Source organism: Carcharhinus amblyrhynchos, chromosome 3, assembly GCF_965287045.1.
Source record: "Carcharhinus amblyrhynchos chromosome 3, sCarAmb.v2.hapA, whole genome shotgun sequence".
Lineage (NCBI taxonomy): Eukaryota > Metazoa > Chordata > Chondrichthyes > Carcharhiniformes > Carcharhinidae > Carcharhinus > Carcharhinus amblyrhynchos.
The window spans coordinates 17689725-17704602 of NC_137326.1; the positions used below are offsets into that span (position 1 = coordinate 17689725).

Consider the following 14878-nt stretch of genomic DNA (forward strand, 5'->3'; position numbering starts at 1 on the left):
ATAGGATACAGCTGATTAGGATTGTTTCATCTGGAGGATAAACACCAACACACACTGCTTGGCTGATGGCCAGTTGCATTGTAATTTCTTAGTAGTTTTATGTAATGCTTTGATCCTCTTGGGTGTGCAGAACGGATTAGTTCACACTTATGCAGACAAATGGTTATTGTTGTGGTTTAGATTCATAGGCTCAAGTCGTTTGCCACAGGGCAGAAATTTGTCTCAAAATTAACTAAATTATAATTACGGGACTCAGAAGGAAGGCTTGGCAGACAGGAAGTTTTTACAGATGGAGAAAAATCAAAAATGATTTCTACATCTTAAACGTTCCTAATTAAGACTGATTTGCTCCTCCATCAATAAATAGTCTTGGTACCGGAGTTGTTGAATTTTGAAACACAGTTTATACATATTGGCACTCAATTTCTGCAGGCTTGTGCTGTATTCCCATCATAAATCAGCCAGGATTATGACCTGGCAGATAGCCAAGTTTGAGAAACGGCAGGTTCTCAGTTTCAGTACCAGTTCCTGGAGCTTTATTGGGGATTCTTTCTCTCTCATTCTTTTCCTTCTGTCTCTTCAGGTACCATGCCCTAACACAACATTGGTGATCATGGACTTCCATGTGTTGTTTTGTAGTTATGTTTGGCAAGGTACTGCAGTGGTTTGCCATTGCCTTCTGCAGGTTTTGGCTGTCAGGAGATTCTCCTCTCATCGTTTGCCTATTGGAAGGATTTTGCAGGTTGATAATCAAACCTGTTTGGCAATTGCAATCGCAATCACAATTGCAGTTCTGACATACCTTTGAATCCCTGATCATGTGAAATTTTAGGTACGCCACAAGGTTGTGTTTGTTCTCATTACTGTAAAGCCAATCTCGTCTCGCTTTAGGAAGAGAACTGAAGGCATCATCCGTTGGCCACATCATTGTGAATGGTCTGTGGATTGGATCTTCCAGTAGAGGTAGCAGATTTGTTTCCTGTGAAAATTAGAAGTAATTTAATAGTAGCTTTTCTGTAATTCAAGCTTTAGAAAATATATTTAAAGTAAACATCCAAGGGATTCTGGGAGGAATCTTGTATATATTGTTAAACATTTGGGATCTGCTTTAGGCATTCACTTAGTCAGCTTTTGATTGCTGTAAACAGCCCCCATATCTTATGTTTGGGAGTATACGTGTATCACATATTAAGAAACCTAGAGGTATAATTTTAGGAAAACTTGTGAATCAGATATGTTGCATTTCAATTGTGAATTTCAATTTGAATTCAATAAAAAAAAAATTTGAATTAAGAGTCTACTGATGACTGTGAAACCATTGTCGAAAAAATCCGTTTGGTTCACTAATATCCTTTAGAGAAGGAAATCTGCCATCCCTACCCATTCTGGCCTACATGTGACTCCAAAGCCACAGCAGCGTGGTTGATTCTCAACTGCTCTCCAAGGGCAACTAGGGATGGGCAATAAATGCTGGCCATTCAGTGATGTCCATGTCCCACGAAAGAAGAAAAAAAATTCATAAATGTGTTTGAGTTGCTAGCATCATGATCTGGGGCAGGATATTGAAGGGGACTCAGGACTCAGTCAAAAAATGTTATTTCAAAGAAGTGCAATTCATCCTACAAAGTCCACACTCCTGGACAAGATTACTACTAGAGCCCCAATTTCCTCTTTGCTCCAGATACCCTTTAATATTTCCCTTTAAAAAGCAACTATCTAATTACTCTTTAAAACTGTTCACTAATTCCACATTCCACCCACCCAGTACGTAAAGAAATATTTTCTAACCTCCCCTTTAATTGTTTTTGTGATCATCTTTAATTTGTGCCCTACCACAAACTTTTCTTGTGTAGTAACTTAACTGGCTGCACTCCCACGCTTTTCGTGAAGCATTGAAGTGCAAGAGTGAATAGGATTTCCTGATCTCTTCAGTGGAAGATCAGAAAATCCCACCTCCTCCAAAGTGTTCTTACTTTCATGGGAAGAAGAGAGACAGCAAAGAGCCAATCTGAAGTCAAAGTAGAGAAGTATGAATGGAAATAACATGGGAGGCTGAGCGTGAGAATTGCAATACGCGATTAACCCTGCTTCGCAGGCAACATGTCAAGCCGCCTGTTTAATTTTAAACACTGTATGCTGCTGATGCTCCCTGCGATATTCACTGGTTGTGAAAATCAGTGCAGAGTTGGCTAGCCTTACTCAAAGGTAGCCTGCAACTCTTGAAGAGTGGGTACATCATGGCTGCAGGATGTGGTGGTAATATGTATTTTAGAAGTCAATCTGGACTCTATACTTTGAACAGTGGGCATATCATAAGCCTTGGACCTGAATGGCAATGATAATTCTCAAAGGTTGCAGGGAAAAGGTGTGAAAATGGGGCTGAGAAGCATATCAGCCGTTATTGAATGGTGGAGCAGGCATGATGGGTCAATTGGCCTAATTCTGCTCCTATATCTTATGATTTTATAAAATGTGCAGACCTCACAATTGCTCACCTATATGACAGCAGTGACCACACTTCAAAAGGGGTGGCACGGTGGCACAGTGGTTAGCACTGCTGTCTCACAGCGCAATGGACGCGGGTTTGATTCCCAGCTTGTACGGTGGGAAGGTACAGTCACTGTCTGTGTGGAGTTTGCGCATTCTCCCTGTGTCTGTGTGGGTTTCCTCTGGGCGTTGCAGTTTCCTCCTACAGTCCAAAGATGTGCGGGTTAGGTAGACTGCCCCTTAGAGTCAGGGAGACTAGTAGAGTAAATGTTATGGGGATAGGACCTGGATGGGATTGTGTTCGGTGCATACCTGATGGGCCAAATGGCCTCCTTCTGCACTGTAGGGATTCTATGATTCTATAAAAACACTTTATTGTCTCTGGAGCATGTTAGGAATGGCCTGAGGTGTTGTATAAGTCCAGGGACTGAAGAACATGGTTGCAAGCCCACTGTGGGTTTCGCACCCAGGAATCAGCAGCATTCTGACTTGTAGGCCTACTGTCCGGATTGTGCCCGATAATACATTAATTGGCACCAGTTAGTGGCAAAGGCAGATTGTGGACTTTCAACCCATCCAATGAGTGCTGAAGGGCGGGCTGTCTGATCTCAGAGGCTGCAGGTCACGACCTGGAACAAGGTCACAGCCAGCATATTATAGGGTCCCCTGGCTCGGGACAGTGTCAGGTGACCAGAGGATCAATCTAATGGATTAGCTATGTGGAAAGATTTGTGCATTTTCCAATCTGCCTGGGTTAAGCACATTTAAATTGTGGCTAATCTCTGAAAACCATGCCAACCTCCATGGGTGACAGAAATTTAAAAAATCAAGGAGCTTTTAGCATTATGGAGTCATACATTTGTTACATGCTTCCATACATAGATGTTGGCATCATTGGCATGAGGGGACAGGCATTCCAAAGGGGCCAAACCAATCTCCAAATTCAGTGATGCTGTCCCTGATGATCGCTGCATGCAGTTCATAATCGATATAGCCAGCTCATGCCAGCCACTGGCAAGAGGAGAAAGTCCAGCCAGACTTGTGCTATGTGGGAGCAGGTGGCTGAAAGGGTCAACAGTGTGGGTACGGTGAGAAGGTGTCAGCCCCAGTGCTGCAAAGCTCAATGACCTCCTGAGGTTGGCCAGGATGAGCATAGCATCAGTATGGATAATAATGGTCCAGTGTGCTACAGGTCTATGCTACGTCCCTGCAGTTACCAAAGTGTCTCAGCTACAGTTTTAAAACCCACCCAAACAAGATTCCCCATCAACAAAGGGATTGTCCATCTTGCATGATTGTCACCCTGAAGGCATATTGTTGCCTTCACAGCGTATCACTGCAACAAGTTGGATTTTAACAACTTTAATTGCCTTCTCAATTGTGAATAATTTGGATTGGTTGCAACTTTTTGACCTGCCTGCCTATCGCAGACTGGCGTGGTGATGGTGGCCCAACATCATCACGTTCGATAGTATACTCTGCAGAATGATGAAGGATCCCGATCTAGGAACATGCTATTCAGCACCAAGCTTTTTTCTTTTATAATTAGGTGAGACCAGTGTATTTCCATTTGACACACAGATCTCATGAACACCAGTTCTGATGGCACCATGCATAAAGATAATGGAAAGTGCAGGAATATATTTTTAAGGTACAACAATTGATTATTGTTCTTGATCTGTCTTACAAGCTCAGAGCAGAATATAATCAAAGCAGTGAATGAATTTAAAAGCAGGAAGAGAGGTAATGATGTTGCCTGCCTGAAGAAGTCTTATACTGCACAACAGAGACTGTACTTAGAAGTAACAAATTGGTTGTGTGGCTTAGAAAGATTCCTTGGTGACAGAAGAAAGTGCTGTATAAATCCAAGTTGGTCCTTTCCATCCTAATATCTTCGGTGAACTCAGCCATTGCTTCCATTTGACACCATTCCTCAGTTATAGTGTAATCATTGGCCAAATAGAAACAGGGTAACCAATATTCCACTAGTATTAAAGAAAATGTCCTACCTTGATCAAACTACTAAAGATCTTGTATCCATTCGCATTTGCAACCGTGGTGATATTGTGCTGCAAGCAAAGAATTCAAACATAAGAAACACGTGAAAGTTTGCTCCAAAAATGTAAATTAAAATAATGGAGGGGATTATGCCAGTTTACCCAAGGTAAAATCACGACGGACACAGCAGTGAAATGGAGTGGGGTGAATGCCCCCCCACACCTCCCTTCGATCCCTCCTCCCTCCCCCCTCATCCCCTTCGTCCTCTCCCAATTCCAGCTTCTTCCACCCTCCTCCCCCAACCTCAACTTCTCCTCACCCTCCAGGTAGCAATCAGGAATGCTAGTTTAATTTTTTCTTTCCCTGCATAGCCCGGGGTAATGTGACAGCATGCTTCACTGCTAATTCAGTTTAAATTAGCTAACTGAGCACAGACTGTGAATCAACAGGGAGCCTCTAGTCTGTATAGCTGATTAATAATGGATTAGTGTATCAAAGCTCTTAATGCAGGTCACCAAACAGAACTAAATAAGCATTTGCTTTGGCCTTGATTTCATTGACTTATTCCTACTTTTGTTCCAATCTCCAGCTGATTTCCTTGGTGACATTTAACCACATGGAATCAAGATATAATTTTGAGTGTTCTTTTAATAAATGGACAATGAACAGTTTCAGTCATTATGCTATTTGTACAACTGCTTTAAAACTGCTATATTGACCAGGGACATAACAAAATGTTTTTGCCAATTCTTTTCTCATTCAAGTTGAGCAGAATTCACACAAAATCCTTAATTGTGAGATCTGATAGCAAATTAATTCAAGGGACTTCAGAACAAAGCCACTCCTACCCTTACCCTTTGCATTCTTCCAGTAAAGGGGAAGAGGACAGAAGTCAGGAAAAAAGATTCCAGTCTGTTTTCCCTTCACTACCTAGGATCACTGAGGCAAAATGTAACCCCACCTATGTCAAACCAAAAGAAAATTAACTAATTTAACTGGTCAATAATTCCAATTGGCATTTTTCAAATCTGTAAACACTGACTGAATGAACCCATTGAGTTACTGGATACACTTTACAAAGCTAAAATATCATCTATAAAAAAAGATACGTTTTCAGAGTCCCCTGCAACCTACCAGAGATGTTGTGACAAATCGGTTGCTAGACGTTAGGTTGAATGGAACTAAGACCTTGTTGATGTAATGGATAATTCCATTTGTCGCAATGTAGTCAGTGCTGGTGATTTGTGTATCTCCATTCAAGTAAATTGCATTCTGTGTTAAAAAGATTAAAGCAGTTTACTTTTTAAAATATGGAATCACACTCCAGAAAACTCTGACCTTGGTCTCAGGCCAGGCTGATAGCTTGAAGCAGAGAGGAACATAGTTTATCCTTTGGATTAGCGAGGTGTTTGCAGAAAAATGGGTATTATACACGCCCTATTGCCATGATTTTCAGCACCAGTTCACCACTGGTGCAAATCCTGTTATGGCCACAGATTCTTCCAGGAGTGCCATAACACAATTGTGAAATCTCAGTTTAAGATCTTCCCTGTCACCACCAGCAACTTAATCAAAGTTCATGCCCAGAAGGGGTGTGAACCTGATTACCATGAATTTAAATATATTTAAATACATATGACTAAATGGCTTAACACTGTTACTTCCAGGGACACTAGATGCTTCTCCCCCCCGCTCATCAAAAACAAAAACCAGTTCTGATGATCTCGCCATTGGAACAGTGTTGACTATAGTTCCCAGGTGGTGAGGGACATGGCAGGACAGTACCTTGGCACTGTTCCTGGCAGTGCCAACCTGGCACTGGGAAAGGGGTGCTTGAGGGTGGGGAATGGTTTATGTCTGCATGGCAGTTGGTGGGGGCAGGGGGTGTGGACATTGAAGATGGGGGGGTGCCCCATAATGCCAGTAAAGATGGGGATGGGGGTCAGTTCACCCTGATGCCTGCATGGTGTTGGGGGGGGAGTGACACAACAATTGAGTGATGGGGGAGGTTGGCTCTCTCTGTCTGAGGGTTGGGTGTGTTCTCCATGTCTGCCATGGAGTCGCGATGTCTTTGGCAGGGTGGAGAGGGGGGCCTTTAACATTTCTTTGAGATTGGGGCACCCTTTAAAGTGGCACCCCAATATCTGTGGAGGCAGCCATGAGGCCTGACCACAGGGAATCAATGTGCAAAAGATGCCCCCCTGCTTTTTTTTGACAAGGTGTCAGAAGATATGGGGCAGGATTTTCTGGCCATACTCGCTTTGAAACTGGAAAATCCTGCCCAAGGTCAATAGACCTTTCCACAGTCCATCCCTGGTCCACTCCAATTCCCATAGCAGGCAGGATGGTAAAATTTACCCCCCGAGTGAGAATCTGGCTTTGTTTCTAAGGAGAAACATGTCAGCTTTCAGTCACAACCTGACATTTGGCCGGAATTTTCTGGCTGTTCACGCTGGCAGGATTCTCTGGTCCCTCTGCAGTAAATGGAGACTTGGCCAAGTGCCAAATTCTCCATCCTTGCTTGGAGCAGCAGTGTGGTGTGAATGGTTGGAAAAGTCCAACCTTTGCCAACTTTTAGGAAAGTTCCACTCTATCGATGATGTGGACAGATGTAAAGGTGAGTTGAAAGGGGTTTGGGGGAATGTTGGGTCTGGTATTTAATGTGAATCATCAGCCTGCACCAGCAATAAACATAAAAATTGTACTGTTAAAGCAAAAGAGAAAGACAAAAGGGATTAAACAGTCCAATCCACTGATTAGGCCAAACCTTCAGCCTTCAGTTTTGTGTCTGCTTCTGGGCTAGGATTTCCCAGAATTAGTGCAGGTGTGACCAGAACATTTGGAAAACATTGACTTTAAGTGGGAACAAACCACAAAGAGAACACTGAGACCATAGGGGTGGTTCAGAGACAAGAGCACAAGACTGAACTCGGGTAAGAGAGAATCATATAATGAAAAAAATCTGCATTGTATAGACTTGAAAAGAGTCAACAAGGAGAGGACCTAACAGGCATGTAAAAATAGATATGTACTTTAAAATTTTGTTCGCTCTGCCATTGCTGCCGGTGAATACGGAGAATTTGGCGCTCAGCCAAAACTCCATTCACTGCTGCGGGACTGGAGAATCTCAGCCTTGGGGAAGGTCGCAGGAATGTTGGCCATTATATAACAGAGTGATATGCAAAACAGGGCTCAAGATTTGGTTGACACACACAAAATAATTTGTCATCGATTGGGTTGTGAAACCCATTTTAGCTGATTTGAAGGTTGCAAAGTGTATATATTAGAATATGGATGAGATGCCTAACGTGAATAATGCAAAAGCTTTTAATACAAAGAAATACCTCTGTGTACAATTTCAATTAAAAATCAAGGCTATCTTGGTTTTGTAGATGCATGAGGTCCAGGCAGCATTTTTAAGATTTTGTAAAATGCGATTGATTAATAAGAACACAAGTTGTGGGACAGACACACCCACCTGTTTCCAGGAAATCCGAATGGGGTTCCCAGATAAGGCAACAATGGAGGTCTGTCTCCTTAGATCATTGCGGTAAAGTTTCCCACAGCCTACTATGTGGTATCGAAGCAAATTGCTAATCAAACCACGAGCTTTCCATTCTTCCATCTGTGAAGAAAATTCTCTCATTAATTTGTCAAAGGCTGTTCACAATCAGCTTAAGATCATTAGAATCTAAGAAATAGGATCAGGAGTAATCCATTTAAATCTCAAGCCAGATCCACCATCTAACAAGTTCATGGCTGACCTGATCTTAGCCTCAATTTCACTTTCCAGTTGAGCCCTCATAACCCCTGACTCCTTTGTCGATCAAAAATCTAACTCAAATATATTGACCCATCGCCCACCTCTCCATGGCCTCAATGGCATAGAGAATTCCAAAGATTAGAGAGGAAATGCCTCCTCAGGCTCCCCCCCACCACCTCCTTCCCAGGGAGATTAGCTTTTAGCAACAGATTTGGGAACATTGTATAAAAGAGCCAGAACAAATTTTGAGATCAGGCTACAGAATAGGGTAGATTTTGCAAAACCTCATGTCGCTCATTAGAAAACTATGGATTTGCACTCAAGCGTTCCCAATTGTTGATGTTAGTGGATATAAAATCAAGGGAAACATGGCTGTGATTTTCTAATGTATCCTGGTCACTTGTGAGCTCCCATTGGCAAGGTGGAGCAAGGCTGGTATTTGGCTTCTGGGAGCCCAATGCAAAGTTTGCCACCAGAGGTGGTACGGTGGCACAGTGGTTAGTGCCAGGGACCCAGGTTCAATTCTGGCCTCAGGTGACAGTTTGTGTGGCGTTTGCACATTCTCCTAGTGTCTGAGTGCATTTTCTCTGGGTGCTCTGGTTTCCTCCCACTCTCCAAAGATGTGAGGTTGGGTTGATTGGCCACATTAACTTGCCCCTTAGTGTCAGGAGGATTAGCAGGGTAAATACGTGGAATAAGGGGGTTAGGACCCGGGTGAGATTTAGTTGGTGCAGGCTCGATGGGCTGAATGGCCTTCTTCAGCAGTCTAAGGATTCTATGATTTTGGTTTGGAGGCTGGGTCTGATCACAGTCACTGACTGTGAAATGACAGTCACTGCATGAATCTAATACTGCCCCTGATTTGACTACAGATGAGGAGCTGTCCTGTGGAGGGAGTGTGATCAGTTGAGGGCTCAGCCGCCTGGACTGAACAATGCTTCCAGCATGAGCTGGTTCTGGGTATGCACAGGGGCCTATGACTGTCTCGGGCTTTCCTGGCTTTCTTTGGATCTCCTGAATATTCCGAGGTCTCTAACTGTCTGGGGGTTCTATGCAAATGCATGAGTCATCAGACCCCAAAACAGCCCTTGGGCTGGGGCTCACCTATTACACATTTAGTGTGAATATGAGCTGATCATGTACCGCTAATTTGAAGATATCATCATCATGCAATACAAAGTACCTAGTATTCATTTCAAAAATCAATTGAACTTTTGAAGCTCCACTTCAAGTACAACAATTTAATAATCCTGGGGAGCTGTAGCATGCAATGTAATGAGGAACAATAATTTGAAAATCACCTGAATAAATTAATTTTTTATTCTAAGTTGAAATTTTAAAAGTAAATTGATTACTGCACAAAACATTATGGAATAGTTGCATGCTGGATCATTCCTTAATCAAAAGTAAACCAATGAGGTGGCTGCAAACACTTCATATTTTCGGAAATGAATTTCACATAATTTCGTTAAATTTGATGGGCAAATTTGAGATCCTGACAGGAAACTTGCAACGGAGACAGCAAACATACTGTAGAAATCAAAATTACTTTCTGATTTTCCTTTGAGTATATAATTCCTCATTTGTCTATACTGTTTCCTCCCCTCTTTTGAAATTATTATCTGACATGGGGGTTATCTCCACTAAGCCACGAAACCGTAAAATCCCGCCCAAGGTCAACAGGCCTTTGCAGTGACTGCTCCTCGCCCGCCCTATAATTCCCATGGCGGGTAGGGCGGTAAAATTCCGGCCTACATGTATTCAATAAATTGAGGCACTAAACCTGATTCTACCGTCATGTGTAATCAGACGCTCCCAGCATGAGGTCATGGGAGAGAAAGCCTAATATGGATATGAGGATAGGGAGTCTGTAGAAACTTTTTCCCCTCCTTAGCTCAGTTTATTGAGGCCAGTGGTAAAGTACCTACCACTGCCCTTGCAAGCTCAGTAAGACTGCTTATAAAAGTAAATACTGTGAATGCTCGAAAACTGAAATAAAAACTGAAAACATTGAGCAGATCTGGTGTATTGGAGAAGAAAGAAGCAGTAAATGGACTGAATTTTTGTTGGGATGTGGAGGCGGGACCAGACAGTGGCAAGGCCCCAAATTCCTGTTACCGGCCAACATGTCGGACTGCCACCATGGTGGTCCCATCTCCAAGTAATTTTCCCTGAGGTTGGTTTAAGGGGTGGGATGATGGTCACCTCGTGGTAGCCTTGGGTTGCCAATTAGACCAATTTGATTGCCTATGGAAGGCTCTTATCAGAAGTTGTATGGAATTTTCCAGATGGTAGACAGGCCATTGTTGAATTGAGACAGGCTCTCAAGCATCAGAACAACCAGCCAGAAATGTTTCACTGAATTCAACTCCCCACTGCTCCAGCTGTGATTGCCGGAGAGCTACGGTTGTGGCTTCACACTCTGATTGGGGGAATCCTTTCTGCAAAATCATGGCGTGGCAGCTCTTTGACCATCCCTCACTAGTCCATGCCTTTCTATGTGACAATTAATCTTATCTTTCAGAATCGATTCTACTAATTTGTCTACCACCAATGTAAAACTAACTGGCCTATAATTGTTTGGCATTTCTTGTGATCCCTTTTTAAACGATGGAACTATGTCTGTATTTCTACAGTCCTCTGGTACCTCCCCTGTATCTAGTGAGGATTGGAAAATCATCCTCAGAGCATCTGCTAACTCTTTCCTGATCTCCTTCAGCAATCTCAGAAATAATTCATCTGGGCCTGGCGACCTATCAACTTTCAAGGATTCCAGCCTTTTGTGTACTTCCTTTCTCTGAATGAATATCCCATTGAATATCTCTCAGTGTTCCTCCTGGACTGCTATATCTACATCATCATCTTCCTTTGTAAACACACAAAATATTCATTTAAAACTCTTCGTACAACCTCTGCATCTATACACAAGTTCCCTTCTTCACCTCTGATAGATCCCACTTTTTCTTTAGCTAATCCAAATGCATGAGGTTATGAAGATAGGGCCTGGACAGGATTGTGGTCAGTACAGGCTGAATGGCCTCCTTCTGCATTGTAGGATTCTATGATTCTATGATTAATTTACCAGTAAACCATCTTTGGGTTTTCTTTAACTTTACTTGCTAATCTTTTTTCATGCCCTATCTTTGATTTCCTTAATTCCTTAATTCTTCCCTGCAGTTCCTAGGCTAGGCTATCTGGGGAGCTTAGTTTTTTTGTGCCTATTATATGCTTTACTTTACTGTTTGATTTTCCCTGTGTTCTTCTAGTCAGTAAAAAGTCTGACAACACCAGGTTTCAGTCCAACCGATTTATTTGATAGTAAACTCACTAGCTTTCGAGGGGTTTCCCTCTTCTTCAGGTGAACCACCTAGTCAACCAAGGGTTCTAGATTTGGCAACACCACTCTTATTTTTGGAGGGGACATGTCTGTTTTGCACATTTAGGATCTTGCTTTTCAGTAATAAAAGCAAATTACTGCAGATGCTGGAATCTGAAACCAAAAGAGAAAATGCTGGAAAATCTCAGCAGGTCTGGCAGCATCTGTAAGGAGAGAAAAGAGCTGATGTTTCAAGTCCAGATGACCCTTTGAGACAAAACAGTTTCTCTTTTGGTTTCTTGTTTTCTCATGCTTCCCACTAGTTTTCCATTGATTTATCCTCTAGCAATGCTGTCCACTCCAAAAGGGACTCAGCCAAGTCCCTTCTCATTCCTGCAAAATTTGCCTTCTCCCAGTTCAAAACTTTTACTCCTGCTTTATCTCTGTTCTTTTCCATGTTAAAATTTTTTTTCATATCCAAAGATGCACAGGTTAGGTTGATTGGCCATGCTAAAATTGCCCCTTCGTGTCTTGAGATGTGTAGGTAAGAGGGATTAGTGGGTAAAATATTTAGGGGACTTGGGGGTAGCGCCTGGGTGGGATTGTGGTCGGTGTGGACTCGATGGGTCGAATGGCCTCTTTCTGTACTGTAGGGTTTCTATGATATGATTTCTATGAAATCTAACTGATTTAACTAAATCACAAGTTGTTTATTCCTTTCTGCAAAAAGATAGTGATGTTTGGAAAAACTGCCACATTTTCCAAGTCTTTTGACAATCTGTAATGTTAATATATATTTACCATTTTATCCTGAGTAAATGTGTCCATCTTGGGCACAAACACTGTGAATGGCCCTTTGCCATTAACTTCTTTGATGTTGTTCTCCTGCAATGGTTCAAATAAATTGAAGAACAGTTGAACAAGTTTCTAATAGATAATCTTCATGAATATAGTTTGAGAAGTATTAACATAGTCCAACGCTACCTTAAGATAACTGTGAAACAAGGCAGCATCTGATTTCCGTGCAAGTTCCTGTCAAAAAAATTCAAACTTTGTTTCTTCATTGATAACAAAAAATGGCAAGATAATTTATATTTTATGGTAACACCTATATTTAATGGCAAAGGTAAAGGAGGGTTGCATTAATGCAACATCTTTCACAGACTCTGGGGAATGTGGTGAATGGGGTGGTCTTACTGGCATGTCACGCCAGTCAATTGACGTGGGGAGCCGGTAAGATCATGGGAGAAGTGAAAAATCGAATTTGTGCCTGGTTTCTCGCCTCTCACCCCAAATTGCCAGCAATCGACTTGGGCGGGGGGGGGGGGGGGGGGGGGGGGCACAATTGGGGTAGTGGAGGAGGCAATGTACAGGGAAGTGATGGAGTGACAATCTCTCATTGTACTATCTACTCTTGTACATGGTACATTGCGATATCAAGCATATGCATAATGGCATATGTAGTCAGCAGCCGGATTCCGGCATGAATAGAATCCATCCATTCCGCCTACTGGTGAGAATCACACTTTGCCTCATTTTTTTAAAATGAGATAAGATTTTAATTTTTCTCTCATCCAAAAAAATGGGTCTGAAGCTCTTCCGTTTTCATGCTTGTTCAACACTTAGAATTTTTTTGGTATGATCGCTCCCATAGTGTTTCAATTACAATGAACTGAGTGGAATTTATTTAAACATGAGGCATTTTATACACAGGGAACTACTTCTCAAGTAGAAATGCTTAGAATGCTGAGGCAAAAGTTCCAATTTTACTTTGCTTCATCTGCTACAAACTGAGTGCTTGCAGCCTAAAAGTGGTGTCAGATCATCTAGCGTCACCCTGGGATAAGGCCTGTCGATGGAGGCCAGAGTACTGTCAGTTTCAGTGAGAGGCCACTTGTAGTTTTCAAATTGGGAGCCATCTTGTCTTCTTATCCACTTGCCATTTGCTTGAAATTATACTAGTGTGTTCCTTTGGTGGTGTTAATTAGAAATAAGTTAAGGTCATGAGAAATAGGAGTAGGAGTGGGCCATAGCTGCCTCTGCCATTCAGTAAGATCATTGCTGATCTAATTTTGCTACAATTCCACTTTCCAATTGCTTCCCATAACCCTTAATTCTTTTGTCATTAAAAATATATCTAATTCAGCCTTGAATATATTCAGTGACTCAGCTTTTGCTGCTCTCTGTGGGAGAGAACTTCAAAGACGGTCAACCCTCAGAGAAGGAATTTGTGCGGCAGTTCTTCTCTCCCCTGTGGCTTTCACTTCAGCTTGCAACGATGGTAAAGTCTATGGAGTGGCTGCAATGTGTGTCTGGAGCCAGTATTGAGAGGTCTTCATTTGAATGTTACCAGGTAGTATGTCAGCCTGAGTTGTGTTGGAGAGAGGGGGCAATGTGTGGAGCTGATTGGAAAATGGGTGAAGCACAGGCAATGAATGAGTCACAGTATTTTTATGGAGGACAGCCACATATATTCACTTCTGGACTAATACTTGAACATCCACCATGAGACTTTTTATGCCATAAAAATTTTAACTGGGTTCCTGAGCACTGCATCATGGTATCAATGGGAACCTAAAGATCCCTTTCCAGGATTTCAACAATCAGTCTTTGTTCAGGTGAAAAGCAGCGTTGAAAATCAACCCAGGACTTTATGTTTACCTGAATCACTGGGTCTAGAGAACAGGGCATCAATTAATACCTGATCTAAAGGTATTATCTGATCATCAGCACTGCTTTAAGACTTCACTGCAGCACTGAGAGAGAATATTAAATAATTAAATAAAACATAATTCAAAGAAAAATAATTCTATGTCATTCTTGTTCCTGTATCTGTTCCTATGTATGTTACATTATACAAGTATTGTACTTTGGAAAAATAAAAGTTCACTTTCAATTGTCTAAAAATATTGTTGGATACTACCTGTGAGATTTTGCCTCGACAATAAGGTCCAACCATCATGTAGCCCGTTCTGCAGGTACATTTTCTCATTCCAGGTCCTGTTACTTGGCACCAGGCAAATGGATCACAGCCCCCATTTTTCTTAAATTGAGAATGAAGGTAAAAATTAGGACAGGATAAACCAATTTTTAGATTTAACATCAGTAATACTTCTTGGCCAGATCTCTCCAATATAAAGTTGTTCAGCAGATAAAATAACTATCAGTCCTTCCTCTTGCAGCATGAATATTCAAGTAATCTGCTTTCTTCTTTGTCCTACTGTTTACACGCGGGTGCATTTATTGCATTGTCGTTTTGGCAAATTCACATACAAAAGGAACACAATATGCAAAGGGAAGAATGGCTAAAATTG

At 41.9% G+C, this 14878-nt stretch overlaps 1 protein-coding gene across 2 annotated transcripts in view; it reads right to left on the reverse strand.

The window, feature by feature from the left end:
* stab1 (stabilin 1) overlaps window positions 1-14878 on the reverse strand; it is a 217287-nt gene that overhangs the window by 38487 nt on the left and 163922 nt on the right. For both annotated transcript variants that reach the window (XM_080181778.1, XM_080181779.1), the window contains 7 exons: window positions 14488-14607; window positions 12549-12596; window positions 12366-12449; window positions 7964-8110; window positions 5620-5757; window positions 4497-4556; window positions 803-979 (listed from right to left, as the gene is read on the reverse strand). In XM_080181778.1, coding sequence (XP_080037904.1) covers window positions 803-979; window positions 4497-4556; window positions 5620-5757; window positions 7964-8110; window positions 12366-12449; window positions 12549-12596; window positions 14488-14607 — 774 coding nt within the window. The remainder of the gene's footprint in view (window positions 1-802; window positions 980-4496; window positions 4557-5619; window positions 5758-7963; window positions 8111-12365; window positions 12450-12548; window positions 12597-14487; window positions 14608-14878) is intronic.